The 27805-nt window shown below is 34.2% G+C and overlaps 1 protein-coding gene across 14 annotated transcripts in view; it reads right to left on the minus strand.

The window, feature by feature from the left end:
* The window catches only part of Fak (protein tyrosine kinase 2 Fak), a 768667-nt gene that overhangs the window by 80594 nt on the left and 660268 nt on the right, over positions 1-27805 (minus strand). For all 14 annotated transcript variants that reach the window (XM_069820032.1, XM_069820033.1, XM_069820037.1 and 11 more), the window contains 3 exons: positions 14863-14994; positions 5635-5766; positions 2388-2537 (listed from right to left, as the gene is read on the minus strand). In XM_069820032.1, the coding sequence (XP_069676133.1) occupies positions 2388-2537; positions 5635-5766; positions 14863-14994 (414 nt within the window). The remainder of the gene's footprint in view (positions 1-2387; positions 2538-5634; positions 5767-14862; positions 14995-27805) is intronic.

Raw genomic sequence — 27805 nt, forward strand, 5'->3', positions numbered from 1 at the left:
AACTTATTAATGTAAAATATTTCATCATCATCATCATCATCATCATCATCATCATCATCATCATCATCAAATACTCGTATATGCTGCTGACTTAACAGTGTTGGACCAGTCATGCCTACTTAAAGAGTACCATTTCCAAAAAATGATGTATTTGAACTTTGCGATTGTCACCTAGGTTATTAAAAAAATTAAATTCATGGCACGACAGCCCATGAAGGGCCAAGGCCAACGAGCCTGCTGCGCTCTCACGTCCATATGCCTCAGCAGAGGTGAACGATCATCCAGCCAGAACGGAGGTATCATATGGTTAGCATGATGATCCCCCAAGCTGTGATAGCTGATTTCCGTAACCAGATTTTGTTACCCACTGTAGCTTCCCAAATTCAATCTTGATGCTAGATGGGCATCAGCTCCCTAAACTGGACGAAATTTCATGAAAAAATTCCTTCCCATAAGGACTCGAATCAGTGTACATTTCATAACTCAAATACTAAGTAAGCATGATGTTTTAGACTTCGATGCTATGTCACAGAATTAGGTTATTCTAAGGTATTATCGTAATTTTAGTCAGCCTATGATTTTTTAAGCATTTGTTTCAATTACTCATACAATGAAGAGTTTACAATCAGCACATCAAACTGAAATATTGTATTTAATACCATAATATATTTAAAAAAAGTTTATATAATTGTGGTAGGGCCTACATATGGAATTTAGAAATAAACTTCTATCTTTTACACCAAATCCATGAATATTCCTCACTGCTGGGTATATCACAATCACAGTACGATTTTATTAATCTATTTCATTTTCCGGATAACATTAAATGCATAAATGAAGGAAATATGCCAAGAAAAATTCCAGCAGAACTCGCCGGGATTTAAACTTGTGTCTCGAACAAAGAACGCCAATGCTTTAGCAGTTTCGCCAAGGATAGGTCCTGAATTAAGCTAACTACAAGTAATTCTGAAACGTCAGAGAAATTAATTCTTAGTACAAGGTTGTAAAATAAAAAAAAAAATAAAAATTCTTCAGAAGTCAAACTACCTAAAACTATATAAACGAAAAATATTTATAACCAGCAAGAATTAATTTCTTCTTCTTTTTTAACTATTTTCAGCCTCATTACCAGAGTTGTATTTCTTAAAACCTTGAAGGATCGTCAACTCTGTCTGCCCAATTACTGAGACCAGCCAACCATAGCGAAACCAGAAGACTAAATGATTCTTCCAAATCTTGAGTGATACAATCTGCACTTGTGACTAGTTTCAGAACATCGGAGATACTAATGCTCGACATACAGTTAAAAAACTCTAAACCTTCTTCTTCATAAATCAATCATAAGTCTGGAATCACGTTAATTAATTTCGTTCATTTAAGCTCTTTTCCTAAATAAAAAATCTATCTATGATTTTAATACTACTTTTGGTCATAAAATTTTCTCTGTCACACGTTAAAAGTGTTAAAATTGTTAAAAAGGTATTTACCTTTGACAGACGGCCCGTTTCGACGCTATTTGTCATCGTCTTCAGTGTCTCTTGAACCACTGCTGATTTTGGCTCTGCGATGTGCAGGTGTCGATGGTAGGGGTGGGGGTGTGTTGCTCCTATGGTGGGGGTTGGTTGTCTGTATGCTATGACGTACTATGACGTCAAACAATGTGTGCGTATTGAACTGTAGTTGCGTATTAAGTATATATTGTGGGTGTGCTATTGTATTCTTATATATTTCGTATTGTTCTAGGATGTTTAACTGTGAACTTTTTGGTGTGATGTGTAAAATTTCCATATCTGTTTCTATATTATTGTAGTCATGATTATTGTCGATAATGTGATCTGCATAATTTGATGTAATGTAAGGTTTGGTTATAGCTTTAATATGTACGTTGTATCTTGTATGAAAGGATCTTCCTGTCTGCCCTATGTAAAAATGTGGGCAACTATTGCATTTTAATTTGTAAACTCCAGTTGAATTATATATATTTGAATGTTTCGTGTGGTTATTTAAGTATTTCTGTGTTGTGTTATTTGTTTTGTATGCAATTTTGTACTTTAGTTTTCTGAATGAAGTTGCAATTTTGTGGGTACTGGTATTGTGATATGTTAATGTTATGTATTTATTCTCGCGTGCTGTTTGTGTTGGTTTGGTCTGTTTTTGTTTTGCCTTTTTTATTAGTGTGTCTATTATGTTAGGGTTGTATCCATTGTCTTGTGCTATATATTTTATTGTGTTTAATTCTTCAGTGTAGTTGTCATTGTTCATTGGTATATTAATTAATTAATCTGTGTGTCATTAACACTTTTAACGTGTGACAGAGTAAATTTTATGTTTTTAACAAAGTGTTAACGAGAACTTTAATCAATGACTACTTTTGGTATAGTACTTACCTCTCTTTCAAGATACTCCAAATTAGACTTTTTGTCAAGGGCAATCTGTGGCATGTCTTTGAAAAAATACCGGATTTCCAAACAGCACAGTTGCACGGCAACATCCTGGTCCAGAGCGGCGTGGTCTGCACACAGGTAGTCATTCCGCACCTGACAACAGTTGCCTCTGTAATTACTCTGTAGCTGATATGTTAATCAGAGCAGTGAACCTAGACTGTGTTAAGAACAGCAACAAAGTGGAGTGTGTGGGTTGCAGTAATATATAATCTGTACTGTTCTCCAACCAGGAGATCAACCGTGAAAGGAATGTGCTTACTATTGCGTCATCTATTGGAACGAAGTAGATAAATAATATTACCGTTATAACCCCAGTTTAAAAACCATGCGCTCTCCTGCATATGTTATTTCCTGTATGAAGAGATTAAAAGGCCAGGAGATTAACTGTGATCTAATTTTGTAACTAGGGTAGTATCAATATGTCTGTATCAATGTTATGGTTTGTGCTGTGAGAGCTAGCCAATAGAGATACGAGTACCCACGTGTGTGACCTTATGACATCTTATGACATCAACATTCATTCACAGCATTACCCTCCTTCGTCTCATCCGGCGGAGACTTTCTCGTGGTTGGAGCAGAGTACTGCTCAATGTTCAAATAAAAGTGAAACATTAACAGCCTTATCTGTATGTGGATAACACGACTATAATCAATAACTCCTCGAAGTTCATGCATCTAGATTCTAGGGGCTCAAATTATATGCCAATAAACTATCTACACCAACTGTAAGCTTTTAAATCAATTCAAACTCACGTTTATTATGCTAAGCATCTCTTGTCTTACAAATCGATAATACAGTATATTAAATTGGAAAAATCACATTAAAGAGATTACCCTCAAACTAAATTAAGCATGTTTTGCTATTAGATAGATCTATGCAAGAGATAGTAAATATCAACACCTTAAAAACAATATACTTTGCATACTTCCACTCGATAATGAGTTTTAGAATAATATTCTGGGGATATATATATATATATATATATATATATATATATATATATATATATATATATATATATATATATATATATATATATAGCCGCGTCGCTGTTATTTCCGGCGTGGTTCCTCCTCTTTGTTTAAGCCTTAGTTTTTCTGAACCGACGCATGCGACGTGCGACGTGCGATGTGCGAGGCCCGCCTGGAACAAATCCGGACTACACGAGAGATAGTGAGTGTGTGGTTTCTACAGTATAACTGCGAGATGCGAGGTCTACGCACTTCGCAGTTAGAAACCACTCACTAAAGGCTGGTTCACAATAAACCGCGAACGGAAATAATGTTAAAATAAATGTATTTAAATGGGAGCATTCACAATTAACTATTGTGAATGCTCACATTTAAACACATTTATTTTAACATTATTACCGTTCTCGTTCTTGTTGTCGTTTCCGTTCCCGGTTTATTGTGAACCAACCTTAACTCTCGTGTAGTCCGGATTTGTTCGAGGCGATCCTCGCACATCGCACGTCGCATGCGTCGGTTCAATATTCATAGACATCCTTAGCGCGGGCTTCCGGTGGATGATCAGCGAACTAACGTTTTTCGTACTCATAAATCAGTGTTAGCGATATGATATGATATGATATGATATGATATGATATGATATGATATGATATGATATGATATGATATGATATGATATGATATGATATATGAATCCTGTACAAGTAATCAGGCTAGTTTAGCACGCTCGTAGCGCGGGCTAGCGATATGTCTATGCATAGCACCCCAAGGCGTTATGTCTTAAGCTGGTCGCGTTGTTTCGCATTCTATACAGTACATGTTTACCGCCGAACAGGGCTGTATCACTGTATATTAATTAACAGCTGTTTATCAAATGTGACAGCAGTGGAAGTGAATAACGTCATCAGCGGCCAATAACAAAACGTTCACTTTTAAATGTAGTCGAGCTGCAACGTGATTGGCTGCCGGAAATAACAGCGACGCGGTTAAATTAACAGTATATTCTTACTACAAAAAAAGAGTAATTGGAATAATAGTAGGTGCCAAATCTATGGATCGTGTAGGATCATTTTCAAAAAAACTACAAATATTGTCCATGGCTTGTCAATATAATTTTCATTAATAAACTTCCTCGTATGTAATCGTGAAAACTTTATAACTAATTCAACAATTCATAGCATAAATAATAATAATAATAATAATAATAATAATAATAATAATAATAATAATAATAATAATAATCCGTGGCTCTACAGCCCGTGAAGGGCCCAGACCAACCAGCCGGATGCTGGCCTCACGCCCACATGCCGAAGCAGAGGTGGACGATCATCCAATCAGAATGGAGGTATCGTATGGTTTGCACGATGGTCCCCCCCCAGCCGTTATAGTTGTCTTTCGCAACCGGATTTCACTACCTACTGTAGCTCCCCAAGTGCATCACGATGCTGGGTCGGCACCCGTCCCATACTGGCCGAAATTTCATGACAAAATTTCTTCCCCCATGAGGACTCGAACCAGCGCGCATTCCGTAACGCGAGTCCTAGGCAGGATGCCTTAGACCACGACGCCACGGCGCGGGACAATAGCATAAATACTCGTCAGAAAAATGACTTTCATACTCCATCGGCAAGTCTATCGTGCTATCAAAAAGGAATGCTTTATATGGCAGTTTTAATAGCCTCCCTGAGAATATAAAAAAAAATCAAACTCAAAACATGAGATTATTTAGGGCCAAATTAAAGAAATACTTCAGGAGGAGAGACGAAATTAGCTAAGCATTACGGAATTTAACAGCCATTCAGATAAGGGGAGACGAACTCATGGAAATAGTCGAATCGACATCTTTAGTGATTATTTGATTAGTTATTAGTTATTAGTTAGAGATGTCCAATTATGAAAACGTACATACGGGAAAATAAATCATGGGCACAAGGGAAAACTTTAGGCTCAAATTACTTGGCCACCAGGTACGTGTAAAAAAAAAAATAAATTTCGTGAAAATGTTTAATGAAACACGTTCTGTGAATTATATATTACAATAGACGGGCAACACTTCCAGCAGCTACTGTGAGGAGCGTGAGTACTGTGTTGTCATCCTGCGTTTTCAGAAGACTCGACCTTGCTCCATGCGGACGTAGGACTCAGATGATTCTTGGTTCCAGAACTTAGGGCTGGTAAACAAATTTCAGAACTATTAGCAATGGTGATAACGAATGACTTACCTGATCGTAATAGTAGTAGAAGGTAACGCGATCCTTCTCGTACAAATCAGTGAGATTCTGTGGCAAGTAGCGTACCCTCAGCTCATACCGCCATTCCGAGTGCGGGTGCTTGCGCTCGTACTTTTCCTGCACCTGTTACGTAAGAAAAAACAATAATAAAAGTAAGTTTATGCATTCAGTTCAAACGTCAAACAAGAGTAGGCTAATCATAATCACCAAAGCTCGGATCTTGGGGACTTGTGTGTCGTGTGCTTGAGTAAGGTTACAGGCATAACGTACACAAAGCTCACGCTGCAAGTGCTCAGGGACAGTCGTTTGTACTAAGAAAGTGGTCACATCGAATGGCAAGAAGACGAACGAATAAACTGTGTCACGTCGAAGCCAATGACATTAAGGGAACCAGGTAGTGATTAGGGGGTCAAAAATCCGATTTTTTATTTTGTGTTTTAAAATAAATTACAAAACTGGTCTTTAAAACAATATAGATATTGTGGAGGGTATTTCTGCAGATAAACCTTTCAAATGACCTCTTTAAATTTGGCGGTGCATGTAATTCATACACTCTTTTTTTTTATACTGTTTTCCAGAAGTTGACATTTTCAAACTTAAGTGCATTTTTCTCTGAAATTACTGAATCAATTTACATGAAATTATTACAGTGTTTTCTGCAGCCTGTCTTCTACATTGTAGACCTACGGTTTTAAGAATGTCACACACATAACACGAAAAAAAAATGTATATGCATTGAAAAAATTGTAAAAAATTTTAAACAAAAATCAATATTTTTTTCTGTTTCACTAGGGGTGAAATATTTAACTAAATTTTGCTTTGGAATTTACAATACACAATACTGGATAACTTAAAAAAATACAAGGTATATGAGTGAAGATAGTAGCAAGTAATGTGCACCTGAAGAATGAGGCACACCTAGCAAAGTTGGAAAACAGGTTATCAGTTAGGGCCTTTCTTTTGCACTTGGATACGAAGCTAATTAGTTGTCTTTTATACCACTGAATTCAGAATGATTGATTGCATAAACCTGGAAATTGTTATTCCTTTCTGAGCACTAGAAGCCTAGAAATATTCAACTAAACTTTTGTATTGAAATTTTTTAATCGCACAGTATCACTACCCAGTTCCCTTAAGAGAATTACAGGTAAACGGTCTGTTTGAGGAATTAGAAAATACGTGTTATTCGAATGGGTGTTATGGAAGTTTGAAAATGCATTTCTTAAATTTTAGGTACAGAATTTCGTGGAGGAATTCTGAGGAGATACATTATTTTCTTCTAATGCAGAGTTTATATCTTGTAAGTTGTACCACACATAAACTAGAGCTGGAAACGGGCATTCATTGAAAGACATTGCAGTCCTTTAAATTGATGGAGAATTTGTCCATAGCCATGGATCAAGTCGTAGAGGGACCTTCCCTAGTAGTGATACACTAATTGAAAACTATTTGCGAGAAAAATTTAGGATATACTTATCTTTCTCAGATACGAGATCTGCCGAAAATCGAACAGGAAACAGTGACAGTGAAATATTCAGTATTTTATTTAGGCCCAAGACTTTATAATAAAATTTCAAACCATTTTCCAAATTTGAAATTTTTTAAAATTGAAACTTTTAAAAAAGAATTTTGTAAAATTATCCATGATATATAATAGTAACAAATGTACTTTTTTATCTTTTATTTCTATCGACTATATTCATGTTTTTATTGAATATCTGGCTTCTGTCGGATTGTCAATTTATATTAAATGTGTATTTTTCTCTCGTTTTCTCTTTCTTCTTTATTCTTGTTCTTGTGTTGTACTTATTGGTTTGAATTAAGTTAATTACTGTATTTAGTAAACTGTCCTTGTAAATTTTATGTTATATTATTCACTAAGACCACACCGTACACGAGCCTGACTCTTACGGTAGTGGCTAGAAACATTTTTATTTTATAAATGCAATTTGTACTCACTAGGTAGCTAGTTAAAATAAATAAAATAAAAAAATTAAAGTTTGCTCCCGTCACTTCATGTGACGTGGAAATAAGTTTCCTTCGTTTCAAATCATGTTTAACTAACAGACGAAGAATTTATGGGTTCGAAAATCTTCGAATGCATGTAGTCATACACTGTAATGAAATGTACAGAGCAGAACTGTAAATTTGATGTATTTTGCATGTTTATTTATATATATGCTATAAAATTAGATGTTTCAACCTATCATAATATTATCATTATGTTGTTCCAGCCAGGAACCACTTTTATAGCAGACCTGACAGTACCTCCGTGCTGGAAGCGGGAGTTTGTTGACATTGAAGTCCGGTCGCTTAGCCACGTTCAAAGACACAAGTCCCCAACTTCCGAGCTTTGATAATCACATTGAAAACTAACATTTTCGAGTCTGAGTATGTTGGGCAGGAAAAATTGCGAACTAAAAGTAAACTGATGCGTCATAACATAAATGTTGTTTATTACGGTAAAGAATCTTAATAATAATTTACTTGTTCTTCAACATATGATAGGTTTGCAGTAAATTTATTAAGTAATTTAAGTAATTTTCGATAATCATTTAAAATGGAACCAACACATTAATTACCTTTGTAATAAATTACGTAAAATAGTATATTATTTTGTTTTATTGAGGAATTACTTGTCAATAAGTTTATTACGCACAATATATTTAACTTTATTTCAATCGGTAATTATGTATGGAATTATAGGATGGGGTAGCTCATTTAAATCCAATTTTAATCCACTTTATTTATTACAGAAGAAAATAATTAAAATATGTCTTCATAAACCTATTGATTTTCCATCCCAAAATTTGTTTCTAGACTTTAATGTACTTAACGTAAGACAAATTTATTATATTGTATTAATAAAATTCATACATAAAAAACGAAATAATTTTGAATTGTATTCTCATAGTTATGAAACAAAAGGTATGAATTCTTCAAGATTGTTTGAACCAAAATGCAACACTGTTACAGTATTTAATCATAGTAGTAATTTAGGCCCAAGAATATATAACAAATTTACATTTAAATATCCTAATCTTGTCAATTCTAACAGTTCTAGTATTAAATTAAAAAAGTTATGTATGGATATTATAAAAATTGAAAAATTGTAAATTTAAATTTATATACTATAATTGCACAGTAGACGTAAGACAAATTGTATTGTATAATTATTAATTGCAATTAAGGAATCCGCCCCTGAGCACGAGTTCTACTCTTTCAGGGGCGAGGTAAAGTTTTTCTGTATATATTATATTTTATGTTACAATTATTAGCAAAATAATAAATAAATAAATAAATAAATAAATAAATAAATAAATAAATACATGTTACATACTGTTCTCCAACCAGGAGATTAACCGTGAAAGGAATGTGCTTACTATTGCGTCATCTATTGGAGCGAAGTAGATAGATAATATTACCGTTATAACGTCAGTTTAAAAAAACATGCGCTCTCCTGCATATGTTATTTCCTGTATGGATGGATTAAAAGACCAGGAAATTAACCGTGATCTAATTTTGTAACTAGGGTAGTATAAATATGTATGTATCAGTGTTATCGTTTGTGCTTTGAGAGTTAGCCAATAGAGATGCCTGTACCCACGTGTGTGACCTTATGACATCTTATGACATCAACATTCATTCACAGTATTACCCCGCTGCGTCTCATTCTCCTGAGACTTTCTCCTGGTTGGAGTACAGTAATATGCAATGTTCTGCTTTTTTTTTTTTTACTTGGATATTAATTTAACGACGCCGTATAAAGTACGACTTATTTTGCGTCGATGGGATTGGTGATAGCGAGATGGTATTTGGCGAGATGAGACCTAGGATTCGCCATAGATTACCTGACATTTTTCTTACGGTTGGAGAAACCCTCGGAAAAACCCCAACCGGGCAATCAACCCAAGCGGGAATCGAACCCGCTCCCGAGCGCAACTCCGGATCGGCAATGTTCTGTTGCACCACGAAAAAAATGTAACAATAATTTTTTCCAGAAATATTAGCAAATATATTCTCCTCACCTTTTAATTCTACAGTGTACAGCTTGTTCGAAAGCTTGTCAGAATTATTTATAAATTCGAGATGTGTGCTTCCTTGGCAGGAAGTGATTTACTTTGTTTATAATTTTATTATGACACAGTACATTTGTTATAGGGCCTATGATTTTATGAATAGGCTATACTTTCAAATTACTATAAGCAAGCATACATTTTCTATTCCTATCAACCAAAGAGTTCAGACGCTTCTGCGTACTAAAGAGGGAGCTAGAGAAAGGGCCAATATCTAGAAAAAGAAACTGTACTCGTAATAATTTTTAAACATTAGCACATAAAATGGCTGAAATATTCTTATGAAGCAGTTATTTGGCCTATTTTATTTTATAATTAACTGAAAAGTATTATTATTATTATTATTATTATTATTATTATTATTATTATTATATGAGCTGATTTTTCTCATTTCTCTACAAGGAAAAAAAGTGGTACATGGCGTAATGATACGGATTTATATCAAGTATCACAAATTATTCAGCATTTAGGAAACGTCGGACAATGTGACATGTGTCTAAAATTACTGATTTTTGCAGCAGTGGTAAAATATGTTGCAGATGTAGAGAGTGCAACTGCTGGACTAGTGTCTTCGGTATGATGCCACTGGTTGAGAGTATTATTAGATGTACCACAGTCTACTATATACAGTCACTAAGCTTGAGTTGTTGAGGGTGCTAGAAACAATAGACTGTGCCGGTACTATTTCGCATTGTCTGTAATGAGGCGATATTAGCGATCCTAGTGGTGAGCAACTATCTATGGATGCATATTTACTACGTATTGAGCTTCGTGACTGTATATACTAGACTGTGGATGTACGGTGAATCGGGTGACCTTCCACATCTCCTTGATTTCTGTGGCTAATTTCATGTAGGCCTACTTCCTGATTTTGTGTCCATACGTGTGTTGTAGGTTGTGATGTAGGAGTATATTATTCTTATTATTATTATTATTATTATTATTATTATTATTATCATCATCATCATCATCATCATTATTAGGTACATGTATAATCATTTTATGGGATGAAGAAAAATGCAAACAAGACGAAGACCATGCTTATCGGGAGAAAAATAAAGAAGGTAAACGTGCAAATTCGAAATGAGACAGTACAAGTGGACAGCTTCAAATACTTGGAATGTACTATAAGCAGTAACATGAGCTGCTGCCAGGAAATCAAAAGGAGGATAGCAATGGCAAAGGAAGCTTTTAATAGAAAAAATGAGCATCTTCTGCGGGTCTCTGGAAAAATAACTACGGAAGAGACTAGTGAAGTGCTTCGTGTGGTGTGTGACATTGTGTGGGGACAGAAACATGAACATTACGACGAAGTGAAGAGAAACGACTGGAAGCATTTTAAATGTGGATATGGAGAAGTATGAAGTGTGTGAAATAGAATAAGAAATGAAGCTGTGCTAGAAAGAGTGGGTGGAGAAAGAATAATGCTGAAACTGCGTACTGAAGTATGAACTGGAAGGAAAAGTTCGTATAGAAGAAGATATCAAATGATAGACAACTTAAAATATATGGAACGTATGCGGAGACAAAGAGGAAGGATGAAAATAGGGAAAATTGGAGAATGCTGGGTTTGCAGCGAAAGACTCGCTCTTGGGCATAAAACGATGAATGAATGAATATCAACATTTCACCACAGTCTAATATATATAGTCACGAAGCTCAATAAGTAATAAATATGCATTCATAGATAGTTGCTAACCACTAGGATCGCTAATATCGTCTCATTACAGGCAATGCGAAATAGTACCGGCACAGTCAATTGTTCCTAGCACCCTCAAAACTCAAGCTTCATGACTGTATATACTAGACCGTGATTTCACTGTATGAAGTTCTAAATTATGAAATTTAGTTTAGGTTCATTTTAAAATAAAAGAATGGCGGTTCCAGGGTCTCTGTGGAGTTTCATTCCGTGCCACTTTGCACAGTTCGCAACATTTATCCACTGTTATTCGGGATCATGTTTTCGCAATTTATTTTACAAGAAAGGAAATAGCCCATCTATTTGTAATCGTAAATCAGCATAGTCCGACAGAGGAGGTCTCTGAAGAGTAGGCCTATAATAGAAGCTGAAATTATTCTTCAGTTACACAGACTGAACTTCTCCAACGTTAAACATTAAAACTGAACCGAAAGCCAGTTAGTTCTCTGCATGGTTGTTCTCTATTATCAGCCTTCTGATGTAATATGAAGTTCAAGACAGCACATTCATTTATGCAGGTATTATGAATAACACAACTGTGAGCCATTGTTTGTTTACTTTACGACTACATTCTATCGCATGAAAGCGCAAGTATAAAACGAGGAAGCACAATATATTAAACTCTCTGCTATTGTTTACAAAACAGGGTAATGTTATGCATTGTATAAAACTTACAATCAGCTTGGGGAAAGACTGATAGATATAATGAGAATGCATTACAAAAAGAGGGTTTGTGCCGTGTGATAATTCAACCTCAAGTTCAGAAAGGTTATGTCTTGAAGAACTTCAGCTTTGATAGAAGTTTCGTTCTTTGAAATTTTTATTGATTTTGGATAATACTGTAGATGATTAAGTCGTAATTCCGTATTTATTTACACAATATTACGTCACTTATTACTACAAAATATGTAATTGTTCTCAGCCAATAAATTAGTATTACATTGTAACAAAACTAACACAACCCAATTTAATTTAAAGTCAACCTAGCAAATTTCAAGCCGAATAATTAACAACAGGTCCCTAATAGAAAAAAAACAACAACAACCAAATTTCTTAGCTTAGAAATTTATAATATGTTAAATTAGAAAAATTATATTAAAGAAATTGCCCCCAAACTAAATTCAACATGAATAATTTCAAGGGAAAAATTGTTCCTGGGCCGGGTATCGATCCCGGGACTCTTCCCTTAGCGCACGAATGCTATACTGACTGAGCTATCCCAGGAACTATACACGACACCGTCATAATTCTTCCCTTTATATCCACACAACTCAAATGGGCTGACAAGACGTCAGAAACCCAACTTTGAGTGCACACAAATCTGTGTAACTTAAATTGTGGCTTTCTGTTAACGTACTGTGAATGCTCTACCGACTGAGCTACCCCAGGAACTATACACGACACTGTTACAATTCTTCCCTTTATATCCACACAACTCAAATGAGCTGACAAGGCGCCACAATTTAAGTCACACAGATTTGTGTGCACTCAAAGTTGGGTTCTGGCTCATTTGAGTTGTGTGGATATAAAGGGAAGAATTGTAACAGTGTCGTGTATAGTTCCTGGGGTAGCTCAGTCGGTAGAGCATTCGTGCGCTAAGCGAAGGGTCCCGGGATCGATACCCGGCCACAGAACAATTTTTCCTTGAAATTATTCAAGCCTGCTTCACAGGGAGCTACTACCTGAAACCCAGATTTGCATAAATTCAGCATGTTTTGCTACTAGATCTATGCAAGAGATAGTAAATATAAATACCTTGAAAACAAAACACTTTGTATACTTCACTCGGTAATGAGTTTAGGAATAATATTCTGGGAAATTTCTACATATACTAATAGTATATTCCTATTACAAAAAAGAGTAATTAGAATAATAGTAAGTGCCAAATCTAGATAATCGTGTAGGATGATTTTTAAAAAACTACAAATAATGCCCATGATGGTTTGTCAGTTGGTTTTTTTTCATTAATAAACTTCCTCTTATGTAATCGTGAAAACTTTGTAACTAATTCGATATTTCGATATGATACCTCTTGCACAAAAGGGGAGATCTATAACTGAAACTTGATTAATATATTTCGGTATTATTTGTATTTATCCTGGTAATAATGAACAGTTTGTGTTAACTCTCGCTAGTGGTTTTATATTTTATTTTATCCGTGTTAGTATTTATTTTATTATTGTAAATATTTTGTTTTATTATTATTATTATTATTATTATTATTATTATTATTATTATTATTAATGAATTAATTTGTATTACTATCTTTGTATCATCTCCGTCACGGATATTCTATTATTATTATTATTATTATTATTATTATTATTATTATTATTATTATTATTATTATTATTATTATTATTGTTATTGTTACTATTATTTCTATCATCAACATTATTATTGATCTCTTTAAAATTTATGTAGACTACTGGACTGTACCCGAGCACGAGCATATACTCATTTCGGGTAGGTATATATACATATGTATCTTTTCAAATGTAAATTGTGAATAAATTTGAATTTGAATTTGAAAAAATTTTGAAAAAAAGTTCAACAGTTCATAGTATAAATACTCGTAAAAAATAACTTTCATACTCCATCGGCAAGTCTATCCTGCTATCAAAAAGGAGTGCGTTATATGGCAGTAAATTTTTAATAGCCTCCCTATGGATATAAAACACAATATTGTACCATTATCATTTAAAATATTATACAGAATGTCTCAGAAGGAATGTAAAATACTTCAGGATAATGTAGTTTGGCTTAATATACATCGAAATGTAACTGTTGGGATGTTATTGATGAACGAACTTTTAAACGAAGAGATGCATTATAGACGTATTTCTACGTTTTAGAACATTGTAATATGATACATTATTGAAAATGCTTCATATTTTGTTGTTCCAATAAGTTTATTTCATAATTAAGTTCAAACTCAGTAAGAAAATAAAATAGTTACACAAGACAAGTTATTAAGGTTACCCTTATTATAGATTCCATGAATTGTAACATTCATATCAGGTACCGGTACCAGTTCTCTTCCCAACTTCAAGGAAACACTTGGTAGCTTGTCAGTTTCGGATAACGTCGGGTAATAACGGGAAAACACAGCTAGATGGAACCCTTCGATTGGGAAAACGTCGTCTATATTCCTCAACAGCAGGCAATGCATTGCCACCACAAAATCTATAAACAAAAAGCATGTCTGCATATTCACTACGTGAATACACGAATTAAATTAAATTAAAAGTGTATTCAGTTACATGTGTTGCCCTGGCGTTGCGGTGCTCAGATGCTGCCGTGAGCAAAATATCTGGAGTAACACGTCAAGTATAGCACACGGAACCGCAAGACGTTCCAGTATTTCTCCCCAACCGTTAGGCTACATTATCCTGAAGTATATTATATTCCCCCGAGACATCCTGTATACTCATGTATTCGTACCTGATACATAGTTGTGTCCTGGTGCAACCAGTACACCTCCCCGGTAGGTGGATGGTGTAGCCTCATGGCATATAGATGTTGGTATGCCCGCTGCCCTGTTGCTAGACGACTTGTGATCAGAGTGATGATACCCTGAAAATTAAAGACAAAAATTAAATTTCAAAATAAAACTCCCATCCGAAGAGAATTAAAAAAAAATGCTGAAAAAACGCTCCCTATATTTGAATTAATAATATTAACGGCAGAAAATTTCGGGGAAGAAGAAGATATCAGATGATAAACAACATTAAAATATATGAATCGTATCCCAGATCACATATATACATAGATAGATTTATCACAAAAGTACAAACTTAATAATTTAAAAACTGATCTATATATAAAAGTAGTTAGACATAATATATACAATTTCCTAAACTAATTTATCGCAAATCTCAGTAATTTATTGGTTCGAACTTGCACTTACGTTTGGTAGATCACATATGAGACGTTCAGAAGTCAACATAATTAACTCCACTTTTGGTTATTTCAGAGTTTCTAAGTTGGCAATGTATTAAATTGCCCATATTTTCAGTGGTCAATGTGATTAACTCCATAGTTCAGTAAAAAGCCCACAGAATGCAAAATTCTTCTTGAGTACATCACAGGATTAATTATGTGTATTTAACTTCAACCTTGAATATCTCAAAATCTTTGGAATAGGAGTTAATCATGTTGACTTCTGAACGCCTCATATATAACAGATTGCTCATTCCTATGTTAAAATCGGTAGCACTTTGAAGAGAACAACCGCCAGGATCGCCACCCGTCCGCCCTAAACGAACACGAGATGGCAGTACAGTCGCTAATGCAATTCAAATGGGAGTTATAACGTGACTCCTTATATAACAACTAGATGGCAGCATAGTAAATCTGACAAAAGTTGTTACCGTCAAAGCCTAGAAGGCCGAACAATCTGGGTATATATGATCTAGGATCATATGCGAAGACTAAGATGAAGGCGGAAAACAGGAAAGATTGAAAAATGCTGGGTTTGCAGTGAAAGACCTGCCCTTGGGCAGAAAACTATGAATGACCCTAAGAATCTGTTCAAGGTTTCTACTATACCAGTATCTTTTCTAAGTTTAAAGGGTTAGGTACAGCTCAAAGGAGTAAAATTTTGGAAATATTAAACTTTTTTTCCTCCATTACTGTATCTTGTACAATAATGAAAATTAGTATGTTTAAAACACTGTCCTCCTGCTATATGAAAAAAAAATATATTTTTTCGATTTAAAAAAAATATTTACATTTTTTTTTTTTTTTTTTTTTTTTTTTTTTTTCAAAATTCAGTTCACTGTGCAGTGATGAAGCGTTTCCCACACAACTCAAAAACTATCCAACATTCTGTTATGAAATTTTTTGTGTGTATTTATGCATGTCATATCTACAATATGATGCAAGATCACTACTCTAACTTTGATAGATTGTCTGATAAAAATAAATTCATTTTAAAAAATAGTCAAATATCACTTTTTTATTTTAACACAAAATAAAAAAAAATATTTATTAAGGGATGTAGTTGAAAGAGCATGATATTGTAAACATGAGTTTCAGCAATAAAATAAAATAGAGAGAACACGAAAAAGATAACAAGTTTATGAGTTATGAGGGAAACGCTTCATCACTGCACAGTGAACTGCTATCATTTTGAATTTTGAAAAAAAAAATAATAATTTGCTTTAAATCATAAAAATATTTTTTTCATATAGCGGAAGGACATTGTTTTATACATACTAATTTTCATTATTGTACAAGATACAGTAATGTAGGAAAAAAAATGTTGAATATTTCCAAAACTTTACTGGTGTAAGCTGTACCTAACCCCTTAAATAAATAAAATAAATAAATAAATTAATAAAATAAAATAAATTAAATAAATGAATAAAATAAATAAAAATTAATTAAATTAATAAATAAATAGAATAAATAAGTAAATTAAATAAATAAATAAACAAAATAAATAAATAAATAAATAAAATAAATAAATGAAATAAATATATAAATAAAATAAATCAATTAATTACTTAAAATAAATACATAAATTAAATAAACAAATTAACTAATTAATTAACATTAATAAATAAAATAAATAAATAAACTTAGTTAAATAAAGTAAATAAATAAATAAAATAAGTAAATTAAATAAGTAAATAAATAAATAAATCCCACCTCACCTCATCTCTCTCTCTCTCTCTCTCTCTCTCTCTCTGTTTTTCTATCTCTTTGAAATGCCTTTATTTTCTCTTTATATGGTATTTTTAAGTGTAGTAGTCTATAATATTAGGATTAATACTGTTACTTAACACACTCCGTAAACAAAATTATTAGCAATACAGTATTCTTAACAGGTTCTGACTTCTCATTTTGAATATTTCATCCTCCTGTTTTGCCTACATTAAGTTCAATATTAAAATTACCTAAATATCTAACGCAGCTTTAAAACTCTTCCCAGCACCACAGGTATGTTGTAAACAACGTTCTCGCAAGGTGGAGGTCACATCCCACGCTTATGTCATACCTATTCATTAGAATTCAAGGTAATTCTCAATTCTCGACTTATGGATTAGAGGAAAGTTGTTCACATCACAAATTAAATCTTAATAATCTCTCTTTTGAAACATCATCCATTAGACTAAATACTCGAACTCCCGCAACACTTCTGTGATCTGAAATTTCCTCTGAAACGACCCCTTTGGTTCCAGGGGCGAAGCTGAGGGGTAATCTGCGAGCCTTAGATTACCCATTGGATTTTGAAGAAATAAGCGCATTTATATTTTCCTGTTTTCATTGGTATAGGTAAATGAAATCTCTAGTTTTGGGTCTAGTTACGGAAGGATTGACGCCAGCTCCTCGGCGCGGAACTAGCACGTAACTACAGTGTGGCTACTCGCTGATACTGCTTCAAACCAGGCTCACGGCAGCAGCTAGAGAAAGCATATGCGCATGCGCCAAGCGGAGTGCTTGCATACGTCACTAATGCTAGACAGCTCTGTGAAGAGCCTAGACTCAGCAGCACCAATCTCAGAGTCTGCTTCTGTTACAAACGTCCCGAAATTCAGCTACAAATACCAAAATGAAGCCACACACATTCAGAGAGTAATAAACAGAATCCACGATCTACGCTATAGTTACAATGTTGGAAGGCGGATGTGTTGGAAATGCCATTCATTAATTTAGGGCCAGTTCATTTTTGTTGCATAGGCGACTCCCAATAAAGACACTGTCAGGTGTCGGCGAATTCACGAATCCAGGAATTGATGGTTAAACAATGGGCGCTATTCACATAACAGGAAAAGAAAACTGAAAATACCAAAGCTTTCCTTGCCGTAAATAATGGTCACTGTGTCCGGAATTCAGTCCTACCTTAAAATTTCTGTTATGTTTTCGTAATTTTTTGCGGAAGCGAGAAACTTCTTATGGCTATTAGAGTGTAAGAAAATAAAATTTGATAGAAGAACGTGTTTACACATAAAATTGAGAGTATTCACAAATAGTCATTCGATCGAATCTCATTCGGCTACATTTTGCCATTGGACTATATAGCTAAAAGCTACGTTTACCGAAATCGGCCACGGTTGGCAACGCTGCAGTCTGTCAGTGTGTGAGAAATAATAGGGCAGTATTCATTTTTCGTCGGTCTGTTTCCGTAAAGTGCAGATGTGTTCATTATTATCATGTATCATCCATTATCCACTTACGTTTTTATTCAAATAGTCACCTGTGGGTTCGGTATTTCGGTACTACGAATACACTTATAGTATAGAATTCGAATTAGATTAACTACTAAAACGAATGTGAAATTGAAAATATATTTAACGGTTGGTGAAGAATACTACGTGAAAACGAACTTTTCCTAATGAAACATTTCGACGCATGAGCATGACTGTATTGGTTAGCAGCAGCGTCTTTAAATAACGACGCGGTGGTGAAGTGAGAGCGGTATTCCAGTGCATGTTTGTGAGTTTAAAAACATGGATCACAAACGTTTATTCTGACCAAACAAAGCATTTCCCTGCAGGTTTTTTGCTGAAATATTTTTTGAACAATGGCCTAGAAAAAATTTATCAAGAAACAGTGCTGCTCATAAGACTGATTCTCGCCTTCCCTGTATCTGCTGCGTCGAGTGAACGAAGTATGAGTGCATTGAAGAGAGTTAAGACATTTTTAAGGAACTCCATGTCTGATTCTAGACTGAGCAATTTGAGTACTCTGGCTATTGAGAAGGGTTTGTTAAACAGTCTTTCTAGGGACGACATCTTCAAAGAACGCATCATTGACATCTTTGCAGAGCAAAAAACACCCCGACTGGAGTTTATCTATATATATATATATATATATATATATATATAATTTTAGAATACCCAATTGCATGAATGTAGCTTCGCCACTGTTTGGTTCATTCAATGCCGAGACGTCTGGAAGCTGTCAACCGTGCTAAAGGCTTGCATACAGGATACTGAAAATACATTACAGAGACCTATTATGTGCATTAGTATAATGTGCCAATACTTTTTTTGAATTTTGTAAATAATTATTTTGTAAATAATTGATTAAATGGCGATCTTACTCATGTAATTATGTAAGCATGTGTGGCTTACAGCTGCTTCGATGCTACTTCACACCATCCTCAGAGCCTTCTGTGTCTCGGCGTCATCTCAACTTCGCTGCCTGTTGTGTGGGTGCGTTCGTGTGATTAAGAGTTGTGTCAAATAGTGTGTGTGTTCTGAAATTGATCTGTGTGTTGAGTATTTGATTAGGGTGTGTTTTAGTGTGCCTGTACATTTCATATTGTTCTAGTGTGTTGAGCTTTTGGTTTTTGGGTTGTATGTTCGAACAAGTGCAAAATTTCAATTATCTGGGTTGTGAAATATCTTATCAAAATGAAAAAGATGTGAACAAGAAAATTACCAAATTTACACAAATTCTAGGAATAATAAACAATACATTAAAAGCTAAATTAGTACAAAAATCTACAAGAATAAAAATATATTGTGACAGCGACGTGAGATTCGAACTCACGACCAGCGTCCCGCAAGAGAGAAGATCGCGCGGAGCACTTTGGGATGGCGCGCGGCGGAGAGGGGAAAGGGCCAACGCGGCGAGAGAGTGGAGAGAGAGTGCGCGCGCATCTGGTGCTGGTAGAGAGGAGAGGGCTCTGGATTTTTCTGGAGTGCCATCTCTAGAGACGCGTGGAACTTTCGAGGCTACGTCGCTGTGGTTATAAATTAAGGACGCGAAGGAACGACAGTAGTTTTCAGTTGATTAGTCAGCCAGTCAGTGAGAAAGCCAGAGCAAGCAAGCCAGTCTTGTGTACCGGAGTTCGACTCGATGTGCGTCCGCATCTGCGTCAGCATCCGAAGGCCTGAGTTCGAGTGCAGTGGACCGCAGTTGGAGGGAGCTGAGTTCGAGTACAGTGAACTGTCTCTGGAGGTCTGTGGTTCGAGATACTGTGAACTCGAGTGACTGAGCTAGAAGAACTGTGAACTGAGAACTGATAGTTCTGATTTGTAAATAGTGCTTTGTAAACATTAGTTAAGATTAACAGTTCATTGTTGTTCGTACTAGTCCAAGTAAATTGTCATTGTCGTCGGTGGAGTGCTATAACGAATACTGTGTTAAGTGAAAATCCAATTGTTGACGAGAGCGTTTAAGGCGAATTGTAGAAAGGAATTATTGTTGTGGCGAATAAATTACATTGTTGTTACTAATAAAATTCACAATATAATACACTAGCATTACCCTCCCTTTTATACGGAAGCGAGATTTGGACATTAAAGAAAAAAAGACATGAACAGAATCAAAGCAACGGAAATGAAATTTTTCAGGAGGACAGCAGGATATACTCTTTTAGACCGAAAAAGGAATGAAGAAATTTTATAACAATTAGAAGTAGAGTCAGTAGAAGAAAAAATGAGCAGATACAAATTCGATTGGCTAGATCATATAAGAAGAATGGAAAATTCAAGAATCCCAAAAATTATGATGCAATATAAACCTAGAGGACATCGTCGACCAGGAAGACCTTTAAGAAGACTGCTAGATGGGGCCGAAACAGGTCTACAGAGGCCTAATTCGTGAAGGATGATGATGATGTGTAGGATTTCCATGTCTGTATTTATGTTACTGTATGTGTGGTTAGCATTAGTTATGTGTTCGGCATATGTAGATGTATTGTGTCCTCTGGTTATTGTTTTAATGTGTTCTTTGTATCGAGTTTGGAATGATCTGCCTGTCTGTCCAATGCAGAAACTGTCGCAACTATTGCATGTGAGCTTGTACACGCCTGTGTGGTGAAACTCTTCCCAGCACCACAGGTATGTTGTAAACAACGTTTCTCGCATATACAGACACATTAAAACACACCCTAATCAAATACTCAACACACAGATCAATTTCAGAACACACACACTATTTGACACAACTCTTCATCACACGAACGCACCCACACACCAGGCAGCGAAGTTGAGATGACGCCGAGACACAGAAGGCTCTGAGGATGGTGTGAAGTAGCACCGAAACAGCTGTAAGCCGCACATGCTTACATAATTAACACGAGTAAGATCGCCATTTAATCAATTATTTATATTCAAGTGTTAAAAGTAGTGTACGAAAGATTCAATATGAATTATTTTGTGTTATTGTTGTGATTTCTGTGAAAGATTTTTAGTTCTACATTATGTTAAGGAATACACATTTATTTTCTTAAACTTGTCCTTTATACAGATCTTATAGGGAAAACAGTGAGTGTGCCAGTGTATACGTAATGTAGAAAAAACATCATTTACTGTATCTCGAAGGAAACATTCTGATGGGGGCAGATAAAAAAGTTATTTTTTTCTCCCACCATAAATAAATAAATAAATGTTAATGTCAAAAAAGTGTTTGTACAAATTTTGGCCATTTTGGCCACTCGAATGCAATTACGAGAGCCGTAAAAATAAGTTTCCATGAAAGAAAGAAAACACAATTTCACAAAAATGTATTGGAAGAGATACAACAACTGTTGAGTTATTTTTCAAGATATTCTCCACCGGAATTGAGACATTGTCATACCATGGGTTCAACAGAGAAGCTGTCACACACTGACTCCGATCCCAGGCGGCTGACTTCTACGACACAGGAAAATTGATCTCAAGGTATGACAAATGTCTCAATTCCGGCGGGAAATATGTTGAAAAATATCTCGACAATTGCTGTATCTGTTCCAATAAATCTTTCCATGTTTTGTTGTTTTCTTTCTGTAAACGGCCTCAGGGGAACTTATCTTTTTTACAGCCCTCGTAGTTGCGTTCGAGTGGCCAAAATTTGTTTAAGAATTAGTTTTGGCATTGTTAACATGGTGGAAGAAAAAAAAACTTTCTTATCTGTCCCCATGAGAAAGTTTGCTTGTAAGCTGAAAACTGACCACTCCTGCAATGATCTTCAATTGATCCTTTTCTTAATGTTTATATTTTGATGTAAAATACCATCTTTCCCTACACAGACCTTATTTTCAATCAATGTTACAAGGTTTATCAAACGTGACCTATTCTGGGCATAGGAAAGATGTTCAGACTCTACCAGTCAACAAATTTTCTTATCCAGATAAAGGTATTGTGCAACTCGATAGCCGGCTGACAGGACATGACAAGTTCACTTTATCTGCTTTCCTGAGTCAACTCAGCCTGTGAATGCGTCATAAACACTGGCCATGTATAATCACAACGCGATACTAGGCTATTGTTTCTCTTCAGAAAATAAGCAAACATTGTCAGAAACCGAGACAACTACAAAGTATTACATAGTAATCTTCTCATTTTATTATTCGACAGTAGCCTAGTTCAATCGATTACTTTAATTTTGTAACTCGGCACGTATTTAAAATTTTAAACTAAATATTGGATAGTTTCCTTTCTTTCGTATTTTTCTTCTACTACTGGGTTCAAAAAGTTCCCGGAATTTTACTACCATTTTTCGTATTAATATATAACAAGGGATATTATACATTTGTTTTGTTGGTAACATTCATGATGTCATTTCCTTAAAGTTTGTTGATAATGGCGATTGTTAGTTTTGAGTTGTGGGCAATTGTTTATCATAGTGTTTTGTTCGTTCGTCGCATTTTGTAATTATGTCCACAGAGCAACGTACAAACATCAAGTTCTGTGTTTTGTTACACAAAACTCCTGCAGAGACATTAAGATTGTTTGAAGAAGCATATGGCGAAGCAGCAATGAAAAAAACTCAAGTGTATGCCTGGCATAAACGCTCTTCTGGTGGCCGCGACAGCATCAAAGATGACGTACGCAGCGGCCGACCAACAACTGCAACAAATGAAGCAATCGCTCAGCGTGTGCGTAATGTTGTGAGGGACGACCGACGTAAAATAAAACCATAAAAGAGATAGCAGGAGAGGTCGGAATATCAGTCGGAAGTGTACACAATGTTCTTCACAAGCATCTCAACATGCATTACGTGTCTCAGAAGTTAGTTTCGAAAATGTTGTCGGCAGAACAGAAAGAAACAAGAATGACTCTTGCTGGGGACATGATCAGTATGGCTGATGAAGATGGTGATTTCTTAAATAAAATTATTGCTGGTGATGAAACTTGGTGCTACTTGTACGACCCAGTCCCTAAACGACAGTCATCTGAGTGGAAATCGAAAACATCTCCTCGGAAGCAAAAATTTCCTAGGGACACATCCAAATGCAAAGTTATGTTGGAAGTTTTCTTCGACTCTCAGGGTCTCATCCACCATGAGTTCATTCCAGAAGGTCGTACTGTAACGAAAGAATTGTACGTAGAAATCCTCCGTCACCTCCGGGACGCAATGAGAAGGAAACGGCCAGAAAAGTGGGTAGAAGACAACTGGTTCCTTATGCGTGACAATTCACCTGCTCATCGCGCAATTATTGTAAAGAATTTTCTTGCCAGGCACAACATAACTGCTTTGGATCACCCACCATACTCTCCTGATCTCTCACCACCTGATTACTTTCTGTTTCCCCGTCTGAAAAGTCATCTGAAAGGACGGAGATTCAATGCTGAAGAGGTTATCGCAAACGCGACGAGAGCACTAAGACGGGTTTCACAAAATGGCTTCCAGGCTTGCTTCCAGGAACTCTACTCGCGTTGGCAAAAATTGTGTTGTTGCAGAAGGCAACTATTTTGAAGGGAATGCTGTAGAATAGTGTTTAAGGTACGTTGTTTCTATGATACTAGCAAATTCCGGGAACTTTTTGAACCTAGCATGTATTTCATGAGTTAGTATACTACTTCAGGTGGTTGACAACTTCAAGAAAATTAATACCTCTGTATAATTTGTATAATTCTGCGGTTCTACCTGATGGTAATCTTAAAATAAAACTATAAACCCCTAAGCTAGTACAACAAAAGTATTAAAACTAAATGAAACAACACTAAATCGCATGTAGGCTACGAGATTTCGTTTTTAACATCTGTGTTAACCTGGAAATATTGAGTCATATTCGTGTATCTGAAATTTTTGATGAAGAACTGTCTACGTTAGTTAACACAAAAATCTCATCTCGACTTTCCTTCTATGTGCTCGATTTAAAGTATAATTTTCACTTGCACACGTCAGCACAGACACAGTTATTATCTTGTTGTTTCTTATTTGTGGTTTTGCTTCAATATTCATGTTATTCACATTTTCTTTGACACTTATTTCTTCCTCTTCCTTCTCCTCCTCCTCCTCCTCCTCATCATCATCATCATTATCACCATCCCTGTCCGGAGAATCTGTCCCAGATATTTATTCTACAACTCGTCCCAAGTTATAAATTTGTCCTTCGACAACTCATTTCACAATAAATCTGTCCAGCGACAAATCATCCAGAATTAAATTGGTCCCTTCACTTTCTTGTAGGGTAAACTCGGCTAATTCCGCATTACGGATAATTCCGCAGTACGGATAATTCCGCAGTAGTGCATATATGATTTTTCTGCGGCTCTACAATAGCGTGAACGTAAGTTTTGAGAGGCTGTCAACAGAAGGCATGTCCTGTGCAGTGCTATAGAAAAAAATCAAGGATATTGGTCGACACCTCTGTCGGCAATATAGTGAAACATCGAAAGTGCTACACAGCTGTGAAGAAAGCGAGCATTTTTACATATAAATTGTTCCTTTTATGTCACTTTCATAATTATTTACTACTGCGGAATTAGCCAAATCCTATTGCGGATTTATCCGCACTGTTGCGGAATTACCCGAGTTGTTCCTTTTCAACTGTGATGTATGTACAACTAAATATATTTGCATTTTAATAGGTCTCTTTATCTCATTTGGTAATGAAAGGTTTCGTCCATGTCTACATACCTTGATATTTTCCAATAAACATTTTGATAAAAGTATGATAGATTTACTTCTTAATATTGCGGAATTAGCCGAGTATCCCCTATGTAGACTACCAGAAATAATTAGATTGTAGTTTCACGACTTTTTAAATTACATTGTACAACATATGTAAGTTATATGTTCTTGTATAACCCCTACATATGATTTATACTCATTCATTTATTCATTTGTTTTATTTCACTAATTTAATGGTGTCCCTACATCTCAATACTGCAGTTATTTTCTAATAATAGTGTTATTATTTGATCAATATTGTATATTTATTCATAATATGACATTGAGTGTAACTTTAATAAATTACATGGCGTTAATTCATATTAATATAAAGCATTTAAAAATAAATACCATAATCATTTTGTTCATAATTTTACATTTTATTGATTTTGTACATTTCATAATATTCTGATTGTATAAAACTGTTTATTGTCTATATTCCCCAGCAGCATTTCTGTGGAGTTAAAAATGTTACAAACTTCTATGATGTGTAATATGACTTTCAATAACATACAATCATATACTTCGCTAAGTGTATAAAACATATTGATGGAATAACGGCCTATGTTGCCCGACCGATAGTAAATTTATGATAGGAATTACGATGTAACATTTTTGATCCTCCTGCACAGTTAGCAGATTGTAACATAGACCGTTATTCGGCCCAACGCTTCAATTGTTCTTCCTCTGACACATACAGACGTGGACAAATTATTAACAAAATTCACTATTTTTACGATAATCTGTTTAAAAAAATTTGACTATTCAATTTAGACTACAATTGACAATTTTGCATATTTCTATCATTCCAGTAGACAGAAATATGGAAAAATGTCAATTGTAGTTTAAATTGAAGAGTTAAATTTTGTAAATACATAATAAAAATCTTCAATTTTGTTAATAATTTGTAAATTAGCAAAAATGTCAACCACAGTCTAAATTGAAGAGTCAAATTTTGTAAAAAATATAATAAAAACCTTCAGTTTTGCTAATAATTTGAAAAAAATATCCAAAATGTCAACTGTATTCCAAATTGAAGAGTCAAATTTTGTAAAAAATATAATAAAAACCTTCAGTTTTGCTAATAATTTGAAAAAAATATCCAAAATGTCAACTGTATTCCAAATTGAAGAATCGAATTTTGTAAAAAATATAATAAAAACCTTCAGTTTTGCTAATAATTTGAAAAAAATATCCAAAATGTCAACTGTATTCAAAATTGAAGAATCGAATTTTGTAAAAAATATAATAAAAACCTTCAGTTTTGCTAATAATTTGAAAAAAATATCCAAAATGTCAACTGTATTCCAAATTGAAGAGTCAAATTTTGTAAAAAATATAATAAAAACCTTCAGTTTTGCTAATAATTTGAAAAAAATATCCAAAATGTCAACTGTATTCCAAATTGAAGAGTCAAATTTTGTAAAAAATATAATAAAAACCTTCAGTTTTGCTAATAATTTGAAAAAAATATCCAAAATGTCAACTGTATTCCAAATTGAAGAATCGAATTTTGTAAAAAATATAATAAAAACCTTCAGTTTTGCTAATAATTTGAAAAAAATATCCAAAATGTCAACTGTATTCCAAATTGAAGAATCGAATTTTGTAAAAAATATAATAAAAACCTTCAGTTTTGCTAATAATTTGAAAAAAATATCCAAAATGTCAACTGTATTCCAAATTGAAGAGTCAAATTTTGTAAAAAATATAATAAAAACCTTCAGTTTTGCTAATAATTTGAAAAAAAATATCCAAAACGTCAACTGTATTCCAAATTGAAGAGTCAAATTTTGTAAAAAATATAATAAAAACCTTCAGTTTTGCTAATAATTTGAAAAAAATATCCAAAATGTCAACTGTATTCCAAATTGAAGAATCGAATTTTGTAAAAAATATAATAAAAACCTTCAGTTTTGCTAATAATTTGAAAAAAAATATCCAAAATGTCAACTGTATTCCAAATTGAAGAATCGAATTTTGTAAAAAATATAATAAAAACCTTCAGTTTTGCTAATAATTTGAAAAAAATATCCATAATGTCAACTGTATTCCAAATTGAAGAATCGAATTTTGTAAAAAATATAATAAAAACCTTCAGTTTTGCTAATAATTTGAAAAAAATATCCAAAATGTCAACTGTATTCCAAATTGAAGAGTCAAATTTTGTAAAAAATATAATAAAAACCTTCAGTTTTGCTAATAATTTGAAAAAAATATCCAAAATGTCAACTGTATTCCAAATTGAAGAGTCAAATTTTGTAAAAAATATAATAAAAACCTTCAGGTTTGCTAATAATTTGAAAAAAATATCCGAAATGTCAACTGTATTCCAAATTGAAGAATCGAATTTTGTAAAAAATATAATAAAAACCTTCAGTTTTGCTAATAATTTGAAAAAAAATATCCAAAATGTCAACTGTATTCCAAATTGAAGAATCGAATTTTGTAAAAAATATAATAAAAACCTTCAGTTTTGCTAATAATTTGAAAAAAAATATCCAAAATGTCAACTGTATTCCAAATTGAAGAATCGAATTTTGTAAAA

This window comes from Periplaneta americana, chromosome 3 (genome assembly GCF_040183065.1).
Source record: "Periplaneta americana isolate PAMFEO1 chromosome 3, P.americana_PAMFEO1_priV1, whole genome shotgun sequence".
Classification (NCBI taxonomy): domain Eukaryota; kingdom Metazoa; phylum Arthropoda; class Insecta; order Blattodea; family Blattidae; genus Periplaneta; species Periplaneta americana.